This window comes from Poecile atricapillus, chromosome 22 (genome assembly GCF_030490865.1).
Source record: "Poecile atricapillus isolate bPoeAtr1 chromosome 22, bPoeAtr1.hap1, whole genome shotgun sequence".
NCBI lineage: Eukaryota > Metazoa > Chordata > Aves > Passeriformes > Paridae > Poecile > Poecile atricapillus.
In genome coordinates, this window is record NC_081270.1 from 3,889,691 (window position 1) to 3,911,839 (window position 22,149).

General features: G+C 50.9%; 1 protein-coding gene across 2 annotated transcripts in view; it reads right to left on the bottom strand.

Moving 5' to 3' along the window:
• MEGF6 (multiple EGF like domains 6) overlaps positions 1–22,149 on the bottom strand; it is a 77,219-nt gene that overhangs the window by 10,794 nt on the left and 44,276 nt on the right. For both annotated transcript variants that reach the window (XM_058855414.1, XM_058855415.1), the window contains 14 exons: positions 19,227–19,349; positions 12,566–12,691; positions 11,659–11,781; positions 10,931–11,053; positions 9,217–9,354; positions 8,522–8,644; positions 7,629–7,751; positions 6,856–7,023; positions 6,500–6,631; positions 6,274–6,402; positions 4,720–4,848; positions 4,477–4,611; positions 3,302–3,436; positions 837–962 (listed from right to left, as the gene is read on the bottom strand). In XM_058855414.1, coding sequence (XP_058711397.1) covers positions 837–962; positions 3,302–3,436; positions 4,477–4,611; positions 4,720–4,848; positions 6,274–6,402; positions 6,500–6,631; positions 6,856–7,023; positions 7,629–7,751; positions 8,522–8,644; positions 9,217–9,354; positions 10,931–11,053; positions 11,659–11,781; positions 12,566–12,691; positions 19,227–19,349 — 1,833 coding nt within the window. The remainder of the gene's footprint in view (positions 1–836; positions 963–3,301; positions 3,437–4,476; positions 4,612–4,719; positions 4,849–6,273; positions 6,403–6,499; positions 6,632–6,855; positions 7,024–7,628; positions 7,752–8,521; positions 8,645–9,216; positions 9,355–10,930; positions 11,054–11,658; positions 11,782–12,565; positions 12,692–19,226; positions 19,350–22,149) is intronic.

The following is a 22,149-nucleotide window of genomic DNA, read 5'->3' on the forward strand; positions in this document are numbered from 1 at the left end:
GGGTTCCCTCTGGCCCTCACTGCTGTGCTCATGCAAGACGTGGACTTTTGTTCACAGCATGTGGCTGCCAGAGAGCACAGCACGGCCGTGCCTGTTCCACAGGCAGTGTGCAAGCCCTCTCTAAGTGCTATTCTGAGCTCACTCCAGGATTTTCATGCCAATTTTGGATTTGCATCCACTGGTGGGGAGCTCCAAGGTCTCCTGAGTGGGAAATGCTGCTGCTGGCACAGGGACTCCACAGCTGCCGTCACACCATGGACAGCACATCAGTCACTGCTCCAGAACCCCCTGGGAGTTGTAGAGAAGGAGCAAAAGGCTAAAACTGTTAAAACCAGGGAAAGAATCCTTTTCCAACTGGTCCTAAGCTGCTCCAGGGCCTGGAAAAAAAGGCAGCTTGAAATGTATGGTGAGCACTGTGCACACATAGTTTCGTTGCTCAGCTAAACTCTTAGGAGTAGGACATCTCTATGTGACTAATACCTTCCAGCTGCTGCAATACTGCAGAATCATGCAAAAGCTTTCAATTTTAGACTCTCTAGTTTTCTAGCAGTTAAAGAGTAATCTGGTGAAGGCAATTAAAAACATGCATCAATAAAGGAAGGTTCCTCTCCTACATTGAGGACTGTGACAACCAAAAACATCTTCACTTTTTTCATCATGTTGTTTAAGACTCACCATCAAAAGCTGCAACTTTTTCTAATTTCCCACTAAGATGATTCTAACTGCACTGGGTGTTTATAAAATGAATTTTAGTAAAAGAAAAGTAATAGGTCTACACCTAAATCCCTCCCTCTACAACAGAATCCTTGAGTGCTTGCTCTGCTGCCCCTGCTCACCTTGGGCACAGTCATGTCCTGTCCGGCCAGGTGGGCAGTGGCACTGCCCTGTGCTCCTGTCACAGGATGCTTTTCCACAGGCACAGGGATGCCGACAGCCTGGCCCAAATGTCCCCTCAGGGCACTCTGTGGAAGAAGAGCCAGGTCAGAACTTCCCCCCCCAAGCTGCCCAAGAGCATTTTCCCAAGCTTGCCCTGCAGGCTAAAGGAGCCTCTGGGTGTGTGGGGAATAGCCCAGCTGTGAGAGGTTCTCACCTGTGCTCATGGTTTAGTGGGCTTGGTGGTGTTTGCCCAAAGGTTGGACTTGGTCGTCTTGAAGGTCTTTTCCAACATTAATGATTCTGTGAGCCTGGGTGTGACCACTCCGTGAGCCACACTGGCCATCCCCAGCATTGCCTTACTCTGTCTGCCTGACACTTCTCTCTTCTTGTGTGTCCTTTCAAGTATTTCTTCATGCAGGAGTGACCACTCACATCCCAAAAGCTGAGGCCAAACTGGTCTCCAGTCTTTGGACAAGGACTCTGCCCAAGCCACCCTGCTGTCTCTGGGCTGGGGTGCAGAACACCGGGGTCACAGCCCCACACCAAACCAGCCCTTGGCTTTTCCAAGATACTGTGAGGGCTTTTACCTCCCTGCCTGAATGCCTCCAGGATCTGAGCACAGGATTTTAAGAAGCAGCCAGGTTTGCAGTAGGACACAGATGGAAAGCAGGAAAAAGGCAATCCTCCTCCACAGGAGGGGTAAATGCTTTTCCTTCCCTGCTCTGGATGCCAGCATGGCTCTGCTGATCCCAGTTCAGTTTGATCTTTGTATCCACTGCCACAATTTAGCAACCAGCTGGTGACATGCAAACTGGGGGCCCCAGACCAAAGATCCTTAAATCCTCTCTGAGTCCCCCACAAGAGCTCCATGCTCACCAAAGCCAAGGTTCTGTAAAGCTTCAGCAGAGGCGAACACACCAGCACTGACAAACCGCAGAGGAAATGCAGCGCCTCGATTTCCAGTGACACAGTGGAGTTTTTGTTATTCCTCCTCTTTGCTAATTGATGGCAGATGTTTGTCTTCACCCTTTAATAATTTCCAGATCCAAACAACAGCCAAGAGCCTACTATTTCTATACAAATATTTGTGTTATTTCCTGTGACTCCCCCCTACAGCCTTCAGCTCCTTTCTTACCCTTTTTAAAAATAACCCGAGCGGGAGCACCCAGCCTGACAAGGCTCCAGGGGCTCCAGGGGCCACAGCATCCCAGCATGGGGGCTCAGGGCTGGCAGACCCTGCCAGGGAGCACAGCCCTGCAGGAGCTGCTCTCATCTCTCCTGCCAGCACTATGGCAGCGCTCGCATTGGGATTTTTGCTGCTTTCTGCAGCTCTTGTTCAGACCAAGCCCTGTCAGAGATGGGGCTCTGCACCATGACCCTGTGCTGGCAGATCAATGAGGCTGATGGTTTCAACTTCTGGGCTGGGGTGAGGCAGTTCTTGGATAAACATCAGTTAGTGCAGAAACTCCCTGGATGCTCCAGTCCAAATCCAGATGCTGGCCACTTCCAACCTCTCCATGTAGTGTCTTCTGCTGCTGCAATCTGTCTTCAAGTGTCCAACCTTTTGCATTTTCTGCAGGACCCAACCAGCTGAAGTGGGTTCAGGAGGCCCCAGCCTCACAAGAGCAGGAGTGGGTTGATTTTTCAGTCACCATTCAGCTCTGTGGTTGGCAGAACTTACTCTTTTCCAAGCACTGTGTTCATATTTTGTAATCATCACCTCATGCCAATGACTCACTGCCTTTAGGTTCTCTCAAAGCACCTTTGTCTGCCCAAAGTTAAATTCTCTGGCACACAAACCACCCCAGGATCTTGAAATCTGCACCCTCAGAGCCTGAGTATTGGACACAGTTAGACATTCACAGAGCTGGGCAGTTCAATCACCATCCCATCAACTGGCCCTTCATGGGAAGAGCACAAAACTGCTCTAGGAGGTTCATACAGAGGCAGAAGTTTGAATCCTAATGTAAATTAAATGTAAAATACTCATTTTCACTTGCAGATGAAGCAGAGTTTCAATAAGGAATGGAGAACAGAGTAGAAAATATGATACTGTTGTGCTAGGCAGGGATTGCCTGGAAGGGAGAAGACATCAAGGCCAGGGAAAGATAATTAGACCCCAATCACCTCCATCTACTAACAGAGATGTCCAGTGGAAGGGTGAAGTGAGACCTTATTCTCCTTTTCTGAATCAGGCTCGTTTTATACAAGGAATTCTCTCTCCCACTTTAAAGAGGCAGCAGTGTCTCAGAGACCTGTGGATGGCAGCTCCTGTGTCCCCTGAGGTCTCTACTGGCCACACATGAGATCATCTGCAGTGGGCTGGGGTTCTCAGGGGATTCTGGAAGTGCTTTTGTGTCATTTTGTAAAGCAAAACTGTGAGGACTGGTGAGTTTCCAGCACACACAGAGCTGCACTGCCTTACCTTGGTCACAGTGCTCGCCGTGGTAGCCAGGGGGACACTCTTTGTGACACTCCCCAGTGACAGGGTCACAGGGCACGCCTGGAGGGCAGCTACACCTCTTCTTGCAGCCATCCCCGTAATATCCAGGGTCACAGCCTGTGAACAACCATAATTAGAGAGAAAGAAGCTCTGAAATTTCTCGCACGGTGTGCTCCTGAGTGAGCAAGAGGTGAGACATCTGGGAGGCTGGAAAGCAAGCAGAGCTTTCCCCCGAGAAAATTAATGGAGAAAAGAGGTCATGGGAGGAGAAAGCTCTGAGGGTGCTTCATGGGAACAGAATGACACCAGATGGCACCAAGGTGGGTGCGAATATGGATCTGCTGAAGGGTGGGAGGGCTCTGCAGAGGGACTTGGACAGGCTGGATAGATGGGACAAATCCAGGGATATGAGGTTTAACAAGACCAAGTGCTGGGTCCTGCACTTTGGCCACAACAGCCCCTGCAGCACCACAGGCTGGGGACAGAGTGGCTGGACAGCAGCCAGGCAGAAAGGGACCTGGGACACTGATGGACAGCAGGCTGGGCATGAGCCAGCAGCGTCCATGTGGCCAAGACAGCCAATGGCTCCTGGCCTGGATCAGGAACAGTGTGGCCAGCAGGAGCAGGGCAGGGATTCTTCCCCTGTGCTCAGCACTGCTGAGGCCACACCTCGAGTGCTGTGTCCAGTTCTGGGCCCCCAATTTAGGACGAACATGGAGGGGCTGGAGTGTGCCCAGATAATGGCAGCAAGGCTGGTGAGGGGTCTGGAGCACAAGTCCTGTGAGGAGCGGCTGAGGGAGCTGGGGGTGTTTATCCTGGAGAAGAGGAGGCTCAGAGGAGACCCCATCACTCCCCACAGCTCCCTGACAGGAGGGGCAGCCAGGGGGGATCGGGCTCTGCTCCCAGGGAGCAGCAACAGAAGGAGAGGACACAGGCTGTAGCTGTCCCAGGGGAGGCTCAGGCTGGACATTAGGAAGAAGTTCTTCACAAAGAGTGGTCAGGTGTTGGAATGGGCTGCCCAGGGAGGTGGTGGAGTCACGGTCCCTGGAGATGTTTAAGGAAAGCCTGGATGTGGTGCTTAGTGCTGTGGTCAGGGTGATGAGGTGGTGTTGGGTTTGATGACCTGCAAGGTGTGTGTGAGCGTGCGCCTCACTCACTGTGCTCGCAGCGCTGGCCGTGGTAGCCGCGTTTGCAGCGGCAGGAGCCGTCCCTGGCGTCGCAGTCCCGCGAGTTGTGCTGCAGACACTGGCACTCCTCCGAGCAGCCGGCCCCAAACGCCCACTTAGGGCACGCTGCAGGGACAGGGAACAGCTGGTCAGCCACCCAGGGTGAGGGGCAGAAAGCTCCTTCACAGAGAGGCTGGAACCCAAGGGTAACTGCGAGGATGGGGACAAGCGTACCCAAGTGGCAGAAGCGGCCGTACAAGCCGGGATCGCACAGGCAGGCTCCGTAAATCCGATGGCAATGACCCCGGTTGGCACAGTTGCACTTTTTCCTGCAGTGCTTCCCGAAAAACCCCTTGGGGCACCCTAGGAACAGAGAGAGGTTTCCTGGGAACATGAGCCGGTTTCAGCAGATCATTTAAATTGAGAGAAACACACTGGAACCAGAGCTGTGTGAGGCCAGGGATGCACCGATGGAAGTGATGCAGCCATGGGGAGAGCGATCAGATTCCCTGCACCAGCTCCAAATCAGCTGTGTAGTGTCACACGGGGTGTCACTTGCTGCCACTCATCGTGGTGCTCCAGGGAACCCAGCAGCTCTGCCCTCACTGTGACTAGCAACTCTGCTGGTTGGGAGAGAAATAACCCACCCACAGGGCTTCGAGAGGTCAAGGCCATCCTCTGTGAGGAAGAAACCCATGAGGCTGCTCCTGTTGAAAAGCCACAGGGATATTTGCACTATTAAGTGAATAAAATTATTGTTTTTTCTCTGTTATGCTAAAGATCTCAATATTGGAAGCACATGGCAGACAGGCTGTGTCAGCAGAATGCTCAGGTCAGCAGCTGCCCAGCAGCACGTGCCTTGTCCCAAAGAACAGAGGAGCAGAGGAAATGCCACCCTGGGACAACGGAGCAATTCTGTATTGCTTATTTTAATTTTACCTTCCTGTTTTCTCTCTGTCCCACTCAATCACCTACTTCCTACAGAAAGAAAAGGTCGAGGTATCTCTTGTGTTCATTTGCATTCTGCTTCACTCTCCTCCTTCAGTAATAGTTCCCATATGCTCCCAACATGTGACTGAAGTCCTTTTGTCTGAATCTGATTGTCTGCCTCTTTCTGGTATTTAAATTATGTCCTCCAAATTTTAACCCTTTGGGAGAGAAATGAGCATCACCACCACTCCTTTGGGTACTTTGGGTAACTATTGCAGTCACAGCTTTCCAATGCTTTGGGTGGAAAATGCCTCCACAGTTTCCATGGAAATTAATCATTGAAATTGTGGGTTTGACAGTCTTTCCTGTGTCTGCCACTGAATGTCCCACGAAATAGAGATCTCTGCCCCCAGTCATGGATGAGCAGTGAACAGGGACTGCAAAGGTCTTTGAGTGCAAAGACAAGACAGAACACCTGGAGCACCGTTTCATGGGGGAAGAGTGCCATTTACCACTTCATTTGCTTTTTAAAATTACATTTTTCCACAAAAGACCCAGTGGCTGATGGAATCAGATGGAGCAGGAATGTGTTTGAGCTGCTCTCCCTGGGATGGTTCAACAAGAGAGCTGAAAGAGGCTAACAAACAGCTACAAAAGGACCAGTGTAAGGAACCCCATAGCAAACACTTCCAGGCTTCAGAGAAGCACATTTGGAACATCTGAAAGCAGCATCAGCGATGGCCAGAACACCCATTTATCCAGTGATGGCAAATCTCTGCTAAGACATTGACACCAGGAAGGAGGAGGACAGGGATGGCCCCCAGCATCGCAGGGAGGGTGAGGGGACACCGGACTCACCGTCCTGGCAGAGCTCTCCAGCCACGCCGGGCGGGCAGCGACAGGCGCCGGTGGCAGGGTCACAGGTGCCACCGTTCTGGCACCGGCAGCTCTGGCTGCAGTTGCCGCCGAAGGTACCGGCTGGGCAAGCTGGGGAGGGAGAGGGAGATGAGGCTCAGGCAGGCCACAGCCTCGCAGGGCTGCATCCACTGCACGCCCCAGAGCAGAGGCCAGGGCTGCCACTCACTCTGGTTGCAGAGCACACCGGTCCAGCCGGGCGGGCAGTGGCAGCCGCTGCCCTCGGCACCGCAGGTGGCTCCATTCTCGCAGTCGTCACAGGTCAGGCTGCAGTCGGGGCCAAACGTGTGCTCCAGGCAGACTGCAACGAGAGGCACCACAGGTGAGAACCTCCCCAAGGCTGCTGCAGCATCCTGGGGAGTTTGGGCAGAGAAAGCCCCATGTGGAGGCTGTGGCAGAGATAAGCACAGAAAAGACACTCAACAGGCCCGGTGTGTTCACCAAACAAACAAACCCAGCCTGCACCATTATTCCTGAAGAGCTCCAAGCAAAGTATGGCACTGACTGCTGCTGCAAAATGCTCACCAAATTTCTCTGACAGCGTGTGCTCCCCTCGTGCTTCCATCTCTTCCTCTTCTTCCTCGTAGTCATCGTTGAAGAGCTGGGTGAACTCATCTCGCAGGATGGCAACGTGAGGGATGGGGCGGACGATGGGGCGCCGGCCATCCAGGGCCTCCACCGTGTCCTCTGTGGCTGGGGGAGCAGGGACAGAGGTGACAGCATCACAGTGGGGAAGGAGACAAGGTCTCTGGGGGGTGAACAGTGGGACAGGAGCTCTGCAACAGCAAAGGGAAAGCAGAATTCTCTGTGGGTCTCAGTTTGCAGCACTGATCCCACCCTGTTTTGACACCTCTAAAACTTTCCCAGGTTGTTTGTTAGGGGACTTTTTAGCCTAGAGTGGGCCCAGGGCAGATAGGTGACCTCAAGATCTCTGTAGTGCTACAAATAAACAATCCATTATTTCTTATAAGGAAAAGCTGTAGAGGCTGGTGACTGTGGAAAGGGCTCTGGCTCTGTGTTTAACGTGGAGCCATCACTGCAGGCAGTGTAGCTATTGGAGGTGTAGCTGTGCCAAAACTCCCTACACTTCTTTGGACAGTGCTGTGAACGAGGCTGAAACAGGACTGGTCCTGTCTGGGAAAGATGTCCAGGGCTGGGGTGGGGCACTGCCACTGCTCAGGTGCTGGGAAGGATTTGAAAGAGGTGAGGTGCAGGGCGAAGGAGCTGCTCCTGGCTGGGACAGGAGGCAGAGGAGGGACCCACTGCCCGGGCTGAGGCAGCTCAGGTGAGGCACTTACCAATGCAGCTCCTTCTGTCTTCATCCAGCTTGTGCCCAATGTCACAGCCACACTGGAACGACCCTGGCTGGTTCTGGCACGTGTGTTCACATCCACCGTTGTTTGCAGAGCACTCATCCACATCTACAAAGGATGGGACACTCCAGTGGGACAGGAGCAGTGACAGGGACCCAGCCATGCCTGGCCATGCAGCAGTAATAGGCTGGTGGCCTCCTCTGCTAAATACGTAAAGGCATAGACTCTAAAAATGGAGTTAAAACACCTCAGAGATTAGGGATGCCTGGGTTTCAACAAAAAATGTGCTGGGCTTCAGTTCCCGTCCATTATTAATTGTGTAGGAACAGGTGGGTGTGTTTGGCTCCTTCCCCTGGGAAATGTTGTTGAGAGCTTTGGAAGTGAGAACAATTATTAGGGGTTTTTTTCCCCACATTCTTTTTGTTGAGAAGGTGGCTCATCAGAAAGCTGGCAGGAAAACTGGTAGGAACTAGGAGGAAATGCCTTGCTGTTGGCAACCAGGTAGGACAATTTCTTGTTCTTCTAATTAAAAGCTTCATTAGTCACCATCTTGGCTGTGTATTATACAGACACTGTTATTTATCTTTATCCCTTGGGTGAAAGTGATGGGCAGTGTTGCCCTCTGGGGTTGAACATCAAATGGTTTTTGTGAATTAATGGGGTCAAGCCTGGGCCAGCTCGCTCTGAGTTAGCCCAATCTGACCTTGATATGTTCAAAAATCCCACTGCCCCTCTCCAGCTGGGCTGGGCTTAGTGTAGGGGTTAGAACTGAGGTGCCCAACCCTGAACAAACGGAGGAGAGTGACAACAGGCAAATTAGAAGTGGAGGGACCTATTCCCTGTGTGTGCCTGGAGCCCAGTGAGCTGTTGGCACTCACCATCACAGCCACAGCCGTCTGTGCTGAGCCTGTAGCCAGCATGGCAGGAGCACTCGTAGCCCCCAGGGTAATTGTAACAGTCCTGCTGACAACAGTGAGAACCGGTGTCACACTCACTGATATCTAAATGAGAAACAAAGCATGTTAATACACTGCAGAGTGGTGACAGGAACTGTTAAACTGCTCCCCGACTAGTTCTGGTGAACTTTTACTGATCTGCTGCCAAATGCTGAGCCAGGATTCTCGAGTTCCTCTTGAAATCAGGGAATTTTGTGTTAACAGATCATGCTCCCCATCGAGGGAGGAATCCTGAGTCCTTGCGGGAAGTTCATTGTGATTCCCAGTTGGGGATTGTGGTTACAGGTTTTGTGTCCTTACAAGCAGGGTGATTCCAGCTGACTGACTCCTGCTTAGGGCAGTTTCATCCAGGAAAAATCAATTAGTTTGGAAGACATAATTGCTGTCCAAGTCATAAGTGCTGTCCAAGTATATCTTGAGAGAAGTTTGGGGATATCTTTGAGCAGAGCAATATTTCATCTGCTCTCACTTTCCATCAGTTTCTATCCTCTTTAGCCTGTTTGAAGTGCACATACACGGTAGTCAAGAGGGATCCTGACCTAAGATCCCAAGAGGGATCCTCACCCTTACCTGGGATGTGTTTGGAAATCAAGGTCTGGCTTTTTCCTGTTCCTTACCAGTGCATGACTTCTGGTCCTCTTCCAGCCGAAAGCCAAAGTTACAGGTGCAGACTGGGCCAGAGCTGGTGTGATGGCACATGTGGGAACAGCCCCCATTGTTGACTTCACAGCTGTTCACAATCTCCATCTCTATCCCTGGAAAAGGCAGCCTGGTTAGGATCCTGTGGGACACATCTGCATACACCGCTGGCCCCTGCCTGCCCCCGGTGCTGTGCCCCCACCAGCTCCTGGCACTGCATCCCTGCTGAAGAGGGGATCTGCAGTGGGAAAGGATGGAAATAGCTCAGCACAGAGGCCACTGCTGGGCTGGGAAGTGGGGTATAAAAAGAAACCTCTGGATCTCACGCAGCCTCATAGGGACAGGGTCATGGAGCAGGCTCTGGACAATCTCTGGGATGAACAGGCTGTGGATAAAACTGCTCCCACTCCTGCCAAGCAGCAGCATGTGCTGCCAACCAAAAGTTGGCTCAGCCTCAGAGCAGAGCTGTTCTGGTGCCAGGGAGAAATGGGAGCAGCAGAACACAGCTAAGTAGGGAAACATCCAGATGCCTACAGCGAGAATCGTTAGCTCCTGACATGTCAAAAGTGGTCGGCACAAACATCAATTGCAGCCATAGATCATCTGAGCTTGGCAAGGTTTCTGTAAACTTGTCTAGTTAATTAAGCTTTCTTAAACTAAAAGGAACTTGTTTCATGGAGCTTTGACTCAATCCTGAACCTCAGGAAAACAATTTCTGCCTTCAAGAACACTGAGTTTTTCGTGCATTCAGACCCACGGAGGATGAAAGAAAGGGAGCTTGATGCTTCCCAATGGATCTGTGCTTGTCAAAAACAAAAGCTGTGCAGTGCAAGACTTTTTCCAGATTTCACAACATGATTCTCATCCCTCTCTTCCCTTTTCTCATTAAAGCAGCACAAACAGGGTTATGCTTAAAAGAAACATGCTAGGAAGGGCAGGGAGAAACACCTTTCATGTGGAAAGGCTGCTTTGCTGACCCCAGGGCAACATCGGTGGTTATGGTGTGAGATTGCCTGTGTCTCTGAGAAGAAAGCTGTGCACATACTTAGGCTCTTAAATCTCATGTCATCATCCCGGTGCCCTATAATCGCTCTGTCTGATGCCTTTCAAGACCCGTTTATGGCCTGCAAAGCCTGGTCCTCATATTCTTGCCAAGCTCCAGCAGCTGCAAGGGAACTCTCACAGCCCCCAGTAACACCAGCTGCCAGCACTGGGAATGCCACGGTGGCTGTCATCTGTGAGGGGCTGGTGGCTCTGGCTCAGCCTGGCCCTGCTGGGGTGCACCAGCTGCACAAAGCCATGAGGACAGTCTGGCTCACTCTTGCATCACAGAATTTAGTTCTTTCCTTGATGTGATCCCTCCACTGGCTCAGTTCCTCCAGTGACACATCTGCAGCTGACTGAGCTTGTCCAGCAGAGTCCCCAAGAGCAGAACTTGGCTTATTTGAAGCCAAATGGCTCCAAATCAATTGTCTTAACCAGCTAAAGTGGCTTTGTGGTGACTTTAAAGACTAGACCAAGATTTTTATCTTGGTGGGGGAGTAAACCGCCTCAAAACTGCTTGTGAAATCCTTCAGCAGAGATTGCCACAGCTTGGAGCTGGCAATTCCCAGAGGGCAGTGGCAAACATGTGCCTGCAGCAGCCCAGCTGTGCCCTGTCCTGCTGGGCAGGGCTGAGCCCGCGGTACTCACGGTAGCATTGCTTGCCATCCGCCCCCAGCTCGTAGCCCGGGTTACAGGTGCACTTGAAGGAGCCCCGGGTGTTGAGGCACTGGTGTGCACACATGGCCAGCCCCGTCAGGCACTCATTCATGTCTGGGAGAGGGACAAAGCCATAGGATAAGTAGGCTGAACCTTAAATATCCTTGCAAAGAGACTATTGTTACGATATTTGAGTTCTGCACCGGTTTTTTGTATGCTAAACCCTTCATTGGGGTACAGACCAAAAAAGACACCAAGTTAAGAATTTGGAATTGTTGTAAAGCTTCTCAGGAGATTGGATCACATGACAGTGGGACAGTCACAGAATCACAGAATCAGTTAGGCTGGAAAAGACCTTTGAAATCATCAAGACCAATCTATGAGCTAAAACTACCTTATCACCAGACCATGGCAGTCAGTGCCACATCCAGTTTATTCTTAAATAAAGAATAAAAGATAGTGACTCCACCACCTCCTTGGACACCCCATTCCAATGCCTGATCACCCTTTCAGGGAAGAATTTCCCCCCAGTGGCCAGCCTACCCCTCCCCTGGAGCAGCTGTCTGTTGTTGCAGAATCTCGAGCAGGGCTCTCGCACAGACAGCACCCGAGACATCCAAGGGAAGGCATGTGCTTCCCTCTGTTCTGCTCACACTGAGCACTCCCTCACCCACGAGACACAGCGATTTCCCTCCACAGGAGCTCTGCAGGGCACTCACCTTCGCAGGCCTTGCCATCAGGGGCCAGTTGGTAGCCGGGGTGGCAGTCACAGCGGGCACGGCCGCGGTGGCTGTGGCAGCGGTGCATGCAGCCCCCGTTCCTGTCAGCACACGGGTTCCTCACTGTAGCCAGAGGAGAGAGCCCGCTCATCCCACACGGTTCCTGCCTCCTGTGCCATTGTGGGAGAGCGGGGCACAGAGCAGCAGGAAAGCCTGTGGTCTGTGAAAACCTCTTCTGCACCAGGCAGAGTCCCTGCTCCACCCATTCAGGAGGATTTACAAGGTGTGAGATCCTGCAAAAGGCTGGCATTAAGCTAGATAAAACCCTTCCAGCAGAGGCTTGGCACGGGCACGTCCCTCTGCAGAGATTACAGAGCAAGTGCTGGCAATCTGCTCCACGTGCTCCTACCCAGAGTTTTGCCAGTCTCTGACCTTCCCCAGGACCTGGACAGATGCTCCAAACCCCACTGACTGCTGCGTTTGTAACATCCCAGTGGTTCCTTTTTCTGTAGCAACTTCACAGCTCAGGACTTCCCTCCTTCCTGCCTTTTGAATGCCAGCTGCTATGAATGAGAAAAACCTTGTGTTCTGTCCCCTTCAGCTTCTCTCCCTCCTGAGCCAGGAGTAGGTCAGCCAGGGAGGGAGAGGATCCCACCCTGCTGCCACACTCTGCTGTCCCTCCACTCCCACAGCAGCCTGTGGCTCCATACAATTTCATTTTTGTTGGCTACCCTCCTCCAGCTCTTCCCATCCCTTGGAACAAGCTGCAGGATATGTCCATGGCAACAAAACACACGGAGTTTTTACTGGAAATCCCCCGGTCTGATCTGCTGGACATCTGAGCATCCCCATCCCACAGCTCCCAGCTGGAAGCTCCCCAGCCCCCCTGGCGCGCCCCGGGACTCACGGACGCAGCGCCTGCCGTCCTCGTGCAGCTGGTGGTTGTGCCGGCACTGGCAGCGGTGCTGGGCCAGGGTCACCTGCACACAGTCGTGCTCGCAGCCACCGTTGTTCAGGGCACACGAGTTCAGAGCTGCGGGGCAAAGGGACACAAGGTTTGGCACAAAAGGATGGCACCTGCATGAGCAAAGGGCACCCCTTGCACAGGACCAGGACAGACTGCACATGCTTAAAACTCGTGAGAATTTAAGCCTGGAGCACATTCAGTGACAAGTCCATGGCTGATTTGATGAGCAAGGAGGGTGTGAAGTGGGAGATGGTGCTGCAAAAGCCTGTGGGCAGTGCAGGAGAGGCCACCCACCACGCGCCCGGTGGGCACCCTGCTCTTTCAAGGCAAGATCAGCTCAACAGTGTTGGGTAGGAACTTAAAATGGTTCTTTCCCACCATAAGAGGCCCCAGCACCCTCCCTGAAGGTGATTCCAGGACACAGAGAGCTGGGTCAGGTCCTGTCCAGCACTACATGGGAGGGAAGCAGGTTTCCTGCCCAGGCATCCGCCCTCTCTGAGGGGTGCCGTGTCAGCAGCCAGGCTTCTGTGCTCTTGCTGAAATTCCCATCCTTTTGTTTCAGGACAGTCTCTGCAGGTGCAGTGGCACAGCTGGTTCAAGCCATTGCTGCTCAGAGAGCTGTGCTCAGGCACATTCAGGTTTTCCTGTTACAAAAATTGAGTTTCTGGCTCCATGATGTGCAAAAGTCACCAATCACACAGGGCGAGGCCCAGCAGGCACTGCCAGTGCTGGGAACACTCTGGGAAAAATGTTTTAAGATGCATCTTGTGTGTCCATACCTGGGCCAGGTGTAACAACCCCCAGCTCAGGGCTCTGACCAGGAGATTTCTGTGTGGAACCTGGGGCACGCAGGGTCCCTGATGCTGTGACCAGCAGCGTCCCCCAGACAGAGCACACAGACATACAGCAGCAGGAGCTCTGATTTCACCCTCAGTGCAGGCAGGACTGGGAACTGAGCTTCCAAACTGGAGTTCCTGGCCATGCCACAGCATTTCTGTGTGGCCTTGCGCAAGGAGCCCAGCGGATTCCAAAGATCCGGGAAACAGAAGGTTTTGCCTGGGCTACGGCACAAAACAGACCCCGTGACCCAACATGTGGGCTCCTCACAAGCCTGCTATCATTAATCAGCCTGGGAACAGCTTCCTCCTGTTCCTGTAATCTGGGATGTCTCTGCAAGATCAGCAGAGGAGCGGGATGTTTAACTGGGATGTGAGCACCTTGCGAGCAGCCAGGGGAATGTGTCAGAAGCTTTGTTTTTACTGCAGCTCTCCAGGACCATCGGCCTTGGATCCAGGAGGAATTTGAGCTGGGAATCAATATAAGGGAGGACTTTCTGGAGCTGGATTCATGGACTCTGGTAAAGAAGCCATTGTGGGATAATGGCTTGCCTCCAAAGCCATCCAAGTACCCTCCTGGAGGGGGATGTCTCCCGAGTTAACCCCCCCAACTCTTTATGCACTGAGCTTCTCCAAAGAGAGGTGTCTCTTATGAGAATTGGGAAATTGGCCTTTAAACCCTGTTCTGTCTCTTAGAAGCCACCAAAGTGTCACAAGCCTCTGGGCTGGTGGAACATGGCTCAAGCTGGCTCCAGTCCAGGATGGAAACCCAGCCCTAGCTCCCATAAGCAGAGCAGAATGATGAGCTGTGGTCTCACATGTTTCTGACCTATTTTTCATACTCCAGAATAAACTAATGTGCTGGCTCAGAGGAATCTTATAGGAAAGCTAAAAATATCTCTAATGAAAACCATCTTTCCCCAGGCTGATCCCTCAGGTGATCACAGTGCCCTCCACAACCTCCAGAGCTTTGGAAGCAGGAGAGCCTGGAAAGCAGCTGCCAGCAGAAGTCTCTGCTTATAGCACACCTCTGAATCCCAAGGCAAGTTGGGTCCTTGCTTTTGTACATTAGAGAAAACAAATATTTGGCTCAGGACAAAAAAAAAGGCAAAAAAATATATGTTTTCATTTTTTTCTGCACACCATTCCCCTGAAAAAAAAAAAAATGCTTTAACTCAGAGCTGTGGGTCACCCTCCTTCCAAATGTTAAAAAAACTCAGCTTCTCATTTTTTGCCTCTAACTGGCTAAACAACATTTGGGGGAATTATAGAAGCTTGACAGGGTCAAAATTTTGCCATACAAAACATAAGGCTGGAGCAAGAACTTGGGGTTTATGTTAGTTGTGCTGGCATTGTTTCCTTTAATCCATTTACAAGGAAACAACAGAAATTCTCAACGTTCCTGAAAAGCTCTGGGTCAGAGTTACACTACTCAAACTCTAGCAGAGATGGGTGGCCATTTAAAAATATTCCAATATATTTAAGTCTTTAATAACATATATTCAAAAATAGGCATAAATAATGTGCTTGTTTGAGAGCTTTTTTTTTTTAAATAAAAAAGAAAAGAAGTCAAACAATGCTGATGCCTGCCAAAACATTCCTTCATCCAGGAAAAGCACTGGGCCAACATGGAACAAGCCAATGGATCTTAGGTCTAAAACAACCTCCCAGGATGCAGTTATTCGGGTGAATTTGAAATCTAAATAACAGCCTGCTTACAAACTCCTATGAGACAAATGAAACAAATTGAAAGTCTGGGTTCTTCCACACGAGATTTCAGGAGAGAGAGCCTGTGTGAGGCTGGGTCTCCTTAGCTGGCTCCTCGCAGAGTCACAGCCAGCAGATCTTGCTGCTGGCCTTGTTTTAATTATTGCTCGGGATTTTTATTCTGTTTACAGAACCACTCTAAAAATATTTCCATTCCCAGATGCTCTGCCGAGCTTAACATTTCTGTGACAAGGCTGCCAAGCTCAGTGTCATCCTGTACATCACACAGATTTTTGTAATTACAGCTCAGACAGATTTTCCACAGATGATATTTCAGTGTCTGCGAGAGGGAGGTTCCTTCCAGCCCCGCTGTCTGAGGGGAGTGCAGTGCTGCTGGAAGATGCTGCTCCCAGATTCTGACCCTCTCAGGCCTGGGAAATGGATAAAGAGGGATGGGAAGGAGATGTTTGTTGCTGACTGCACCCAGGAAGTGGATCTGTGCAGCAGCAGCCTAACACAGGAGGTGATTTAATACCTGATCTCTGCACCCTCCGGCTGCCCTTCTGACTTTTCCTCTCTCTTCTCACTTCTCCTCTTTCTCACCTTTCCTTCAGATTCAAGTAGTTTTCCACCAGAAGCAGGAGAGTGACTGTGAGCAGCTGTAACCAGAACTGAGCAGGATGTTCCTTCTGCAGCATCACACAAACCCCATCGATTCTAAGAAAAGGCTGAAAAATGTGTGACTGGGCAAAGAAAAAGTCAAATTCCCTAAAATGTGTGAGTTGTCTGCAAAATGAAAAGCCCCAGCAAGCACACGTGGTCACTGACTCCCTGCACACACAGTTCAAGCCCACACAAACCTCCTGGCATGGTCCTTCTGTTCATTATATCATCCCTATCGTTGAGATTTCTTCATTTGAAGTTCTCCTAATATAAATAGGGATCCATCATGTAATCCCAAACTGATTTATCCTAACCTCAGACAACTTCCAGAAACATGTTGTGTGTTAATCCAGACCATCTCTCTGCTCCACGGGCCAACAAAAGCAATTGGCTCCCATTAAACTCCTTGGCCTGGCCTGCATCCCTCTGCTGAAACAGTGGAGAAGGACCTGGAGATGTCAGCTTCCTGCCTCCTGCCCATGTGGTTCTGATAAAGAAAGAGGTAATTTCAGGACGCCCAAGGCCTCTCTTTGTTCTGTTTCACTCACAATGGAAGCGGCTGCTCCTTTTCTCCCTCTCTCAGCAGCAATTTGAACAAAGGCACAACAAAAGGATCCTGCACAACAGAGCTGCAGAGCTCCAGCAGAGGCTGACAGTTGGGCACAGGAAGGGGATTTTAAGCCATTTTTTGTGCTGTCCTGAGTCACAGCCCCAGGTACCAGCTAACCCTGGAGAGCTGCCTTGGCCACGCCAGCGCATTTTGGGAGAATTCTGGAGCTCCAGCTCAGCACTGCCAATCCATCATCAGAGCCTTTGTGGGTTTTGTGGGCACCAGAAAGCATTTAAAGAATTAGGTCCGTCATTTGACAGCCCTTAACTAGAAACTTGACTGCAAAGGCCTCTTTCTGTCTCCAGAACACTCTCGCTGGGGCTGTCAGGAGCTTCCTACAGCCCAAATTTGTGCTTGTCCCAGTGTGGAGCTACAAGCTTCCCTGAGCAGAAGGACATGGATGGAGGAGGGATGGGATGGGATGGGATGGGATGGGATGGGATGGGATGGGATGGGATGGGATGGGATGGGATGGGATGGGATGGGATGGGATGGGATGGGATGGGATGGGATGGGATGGGATGGGATGGGATGGGATGGGATGGGATGGGATGGGATGGGATGGGATGGGATGGGATGGGATGGGATGGGATGGGATGGGATGGGATGGGATGGGATGGGATGGGATGGGATGGTCACTTTCTCCAGTTCCTTTCATTCCTGGCCTATTCCCTATATGTAGTGGAAATATTTTGTGTTTTAACAGCACAGAATCTCTACAGAAAATGAGAGGACATCCCAGCTTGAAGAGAAAAGCAGCTCTGAGCAGTTACCCCAAATCCCTCAGAATGGACCACAGGACAGCCACAAACACCAGCAGAGGAGTCACCTCTGAGCCTGAGCTCTGTTTTGAGCTCTTGGAAAGAAGAGATATTCCACCCCTCCTCATATCTGGTTTAATGGGTTAGTACAGAGCTCTGTGAAGGTGTGACGTATACACATGGGCAGGCACAAAAGCATAAAGAGAAAAAGCCACCAGTCCTGAAATGAGAAAGCCCCATTTTAGATCTCGCTCTGTTGATATTTTAGAAACATTATTAGATAATTAGGCAATGAGAGGTTTTTATTTGCCTTGCCTGGTCTTCTCTGATTTCCTGGGTGCTCTGGATCCCAAGGGTACCAGCACCACAAAGTTACTGCAGGTCAGATCAGATCCTGCAGACTCTGCTCCCCACAGCTTCAGAAACTGCCCCACTCATTCCTATGGATCAGATTTCATGAACAGAGACCCCTTACTTTTGGCAGATGAATTCCAGCACTGCACATTATGGCAAATACTTGCTCACAAGTTTAATGCAAAGCAGGTTTGCAGCACTGGGCACGGGCAGCCAGAGCAGGGCAGCCCTGCCTGCCTGGATCCTGTGGGAATGCTCAGCTACACCAGCAGGGAAGCCTGGAGAGTGAAAGAAAATGATGGAAATTCCTCTTAAAGAAGAGATTCCTCCCTATAGCGACCCATTTTATGCTTTCCTTGAAAACTGTTCCTCCTTCTGGGGCTGGTGCTGCCAGGAACTCCCCGTGTCAGTCTGTCCCACATTTTATTCTGCAAAGCGCAGGCGGCTGCAGGATTGCTGCATGCCACAAGAAAGGGAGCAACATATTCCAGATTTGCCAATTAGGAGATGACAGACCACAGCTCCTTACATGTGAGCGGCAGCAGCACATCACCCCGACATGAGCGCTCGAGTTCAGGGCTGGAGCAGCTGTGGGCTGCCAGGGCTGGCTTTGTCCCTTATTTGCCATCCTTTTCCTTCTGTTTTTTTCCAGTGAAATATGGGGTGCCTGGGGATCTTGCACCTTAAATCTCACTTGTTTGGGTGTCATTATGTGCTGGAGGCAGCTGTGGCCAGATGTGCGCCAGTCCAGAGCTGGGCACAGTGGGTACAGCTTCCCTGGATGGATTTTTCCTGCTCACATAGCCGTTGCCAACTGGAACACACAGGCTCGCACAGAAGACTCTGGAGAGTGACTGTGTTCCGAGAAAACCCAGCAAATGGTCTCTGCAAACACCATCGCCCAGGAATTCTTTCCACTTGCATGAAAATAACCCTCAAATAATGGAAAAATGTGTCAAATTAAGCTGTGGGGGAGAAATGGTTTAATTAAAACAGCCATAAATGCTGGAGGCATCTGAGTTCTACTCTGAGCCTCCAGTTTGGGGCTGGCAGATAACAACATTTCAAGGAATTGGCCCCAGGATCAGCTGCAGGGCAAACCTGGTGCCTGGATGGTGACGGTTGGACAAGCACCATCCAAGAGGATGCATGACCACCATCCCAGAGAAGAAGGTTTTGGATTATTATGGCCTCAATTCCCCACACAGCCGCATTTATTATCACTTGTCCATCACATCTGCTGCCCACAGCATGGGCTGGGAAAATACTGAGGTCAAAATGAAGCCTGACTTGAGATTTCTCATAATTTTATTTATTTATCTGTTCTGAGAATGTCGTATTTGACTTACCCTGTATCAAAAACAGGGGCGCCAAAGCACTTAGGAGTTACTTCTCCTGAACCAGAATAAACTCAGGGCCAGCAAAGCAGCCCCAGATGCACATGACTACAATGGAAGAGCAGCAAATGTTTTGAACCCAGGGAGAGAAACTGTGAGGGAAAACACAGGGACAAGAACAACACACAACCCACCAGCATCATTTCATATTCCAGGCAGAGGATGGGTGGGAGTGAGGAAATCAAGGATTTCTGTACAGTGCCATGGATTTACTGGTAGGAAAAGGGCTGCAGAGAACAAGAGGTTCCCAAGGAATTCCCAGGGGAGCCTTACCGAGGCAGGTCCTGCCGTCCGTGTGCAGGCGGAAGCCGGGCTGGCACTCACAGTAGTAGGAGCCCAGGGTGTTCACACAGCGGTGCTGGCAGCCCCCATTGTGCACCTGGCACTCGTCAACATCTGCAAAAAAAAAGCAAGGCAAGAGTGGTCAAAAACTCAGGCGAGTGGACAGGAAGGTGTCTAAGCTCAGGAATATTTATCCTCTGTTGCTGAGCTCCGGATCTGAGGAATGAAAGCAAAGGGAACAAGGTTGGCCCCAATTTGTTATGTTCAGTCAGATAAGCTATTGGTGGAATTCCAGGGACAAACCTGCAATTAGTGAACAACAACCACAAAAACCCCATCTTACTTGTCAGTCAGCACAAACCATCCTCATCTGATCACCTGACAGGGGTCACCTTTCCCACTGACTCCAAAATAATGAATTAATTCACATTTTACACTTCCTCGCTCGTCAAAGGAAATTTCTGGGGCAGATTTCTTCCTGTGCCATAATCAGAAATTTGGAGATGATGTGGACAGAGCTGCACAGTTCCTTAATTCCTGCCATTTGTGGGTGTGCACAGGTGTGCACCTACACCACCTTTGAGACTGGAAAGGATCACAGGGGGGATCCAGATCCACACGAACAGCACAGCACGTAACCAGCCATTCCCTTTGGAGAAAAACTCCAGCAACTTTGGGTCTTCTCGTGTTTCTCTTTGCACTTTCTGCACCTCCAGTTCACCATGCCCCTCCCAGTGAGGACTGCCCCGAGCCGAGCCGAGTTCCCATCTCCGTCCCATCCACAACTGTTACTAAGAAGATAAAGAAACATTTCCTGAGTGAATCATGGCAGGGTGGGGGCCCGGCCGTGTCCTTGCACGCCAGAGGTGCAGGAACGTGCCCAGCCCTGCGCCCGGTGCCCCAACCCAGCCCCACTTCACCCACAGCTCCCACTGGGCAGGCAAAGGACACACAGAAAAGGAGAAACGTGGCTTGGCTGAGCCAATTTTTACGGTCGTCAGATTAACTGCCAAGAAAATCAGCCAGCAGCAAGGGAAGGTCTGGGTCAGGGACGGAATAGGAAGCGAAGTGGGAAAGGTGACGCCTGTTTTGAGTTGGTGTTTCTGAGCTCTGCAGTGATAATACAGAATTACTCTTTTCTCAGAACACTTTTCTTAGCAAGGCTTAAAACATTAAAACCTGAAGCTCAGAGATCATAAAAAGCCCTCCTGTCCCAGTGATTCCCAGAGAACCCTCAACCTTGTCTTGGGGTGTCCTGCTACACTGGCCGTGCTGGGCTCCTCCTGCAGAGCTCCCACTGCAGCTGTGGTCTCCAGCAACATGCTCATTTCTGTAATGCCAGCCCTTTATTCAGTGGACTGAACCTTTTAGGAGGTTCTAGTATTTTCTTCCTGTTTTTTCCAAGACAGACACTTAGCAATGAAAGAAAGGAAAATGAATAGATTTTTGAGGTGAAACATAAGCTTTGAGTGATGCTCTCTGAAGAGTGAGCCAAAGCAGCTTTTCAAGGAGAAAAATGTGATGGCATGAGTCTGAGATGCTGGTGAAAGCAACCTAATTCTGATTAAATCATTTTCCTCTGCACACATTTGGGATACTGCAGAGCCCTAGAGGCCCTGAGGCACTCCCTACTCATCTCTGTGGCCAGGCAGCAGGCAGGATTAGCTATTAATACACAGAACTGGCTCTATTCAGCTCAAGAACAGGAAAACTGGGGTTTGGGAAGGTTTTACATAGCATAATAAAGTTTTTTGGTCTGAATTTAAATGACTATTCCACTGCTTCCCTTCTACTCTAATCTGAAACCATAGAGAATTTACTGTCCAAGAAATTTAGTGATGTGTTGAGTAAACTTCTTACTTTCACCCCATTACTCATACTCAGTAATTTTACATCTCCTCTCTCCATGTCTCCTCTTCCCCCTTTGTACTTTTCACCCTCTAAATCTCCATGATTCCAGAACTGTCCCCACCCCAACCCCCTCCTGCTCTGGGAGAGCAGCCAGTCCTTCCTTGTGCCGTGGCCGTAGAATCACCCATCACCTCCCCTGGCTCCACGTAACGCACCCCCTCCCGGAGTCCTTCTGATCTTCTCTGCAGCACCAGGGAGATTTTGGGACACCCTGCACAGTGGTGTGACCAAAACAAAACTGTGCCCAGGGGCAGGCAGGGGGCAGATCCACCAGCCAACCCTGGCAGCGGCAGCATCTCCAGGCGCGCCTGAGGCTCACCAGCGAGCGACTCAGCCGGGAACATGGACTGGGAAGCAGCAGAAGCTGCTCCCAGGGCCACGAGGAGCAGCTCTGTGAAGGGTCACGTTGCCCCTGGTACAGGTCCTGGCAGCAGGAGCCAGAGCCCTACGTGACACTGCGTGCGCTGCGGTTCGTGGCACGGCGGGGTAATTTTCCTACTGGAGAGCTGACAAAATCTGCTTGAAATTAGAATTACCAAAGGAAAGAAAATGAGAAGCATACAGGCTTCTCTTCAGCTGACTCTGAGCAAGCCAGAGCCGTGCCAGGACAGAGTTTGCCAAGCCCTGCTCTGCATGCACAGGGCAGTGGGTACCAGGCAAAGCCAACTGAGGCAGGAGCCCAATGCAGCAAGGGCTGGCGAGTAGGGCTGGAATCAACGGGCAGGGAAATATCTCTGCTGTGTAAAGAAACTGGGATTCATGTCTTCTGTAAGGAAGGCTCATCCCAGCCTCTTCTCTGAGCAGAAACACTCCCTGGAACCTCAGATACCGACATGGACTAACATAGGTAATACAGCAATCAAACATAGGGAAGATGAACACAAAACCAAAATAAAAAAAAAGGGGCACAGAGTGAGGAGATGGCTTTGGATCCCTGAACAGACACAGGTCCTTCCAAAAGGAATACTGATTTATCTCCAACAAGAGCTACATGTCAGGGGGA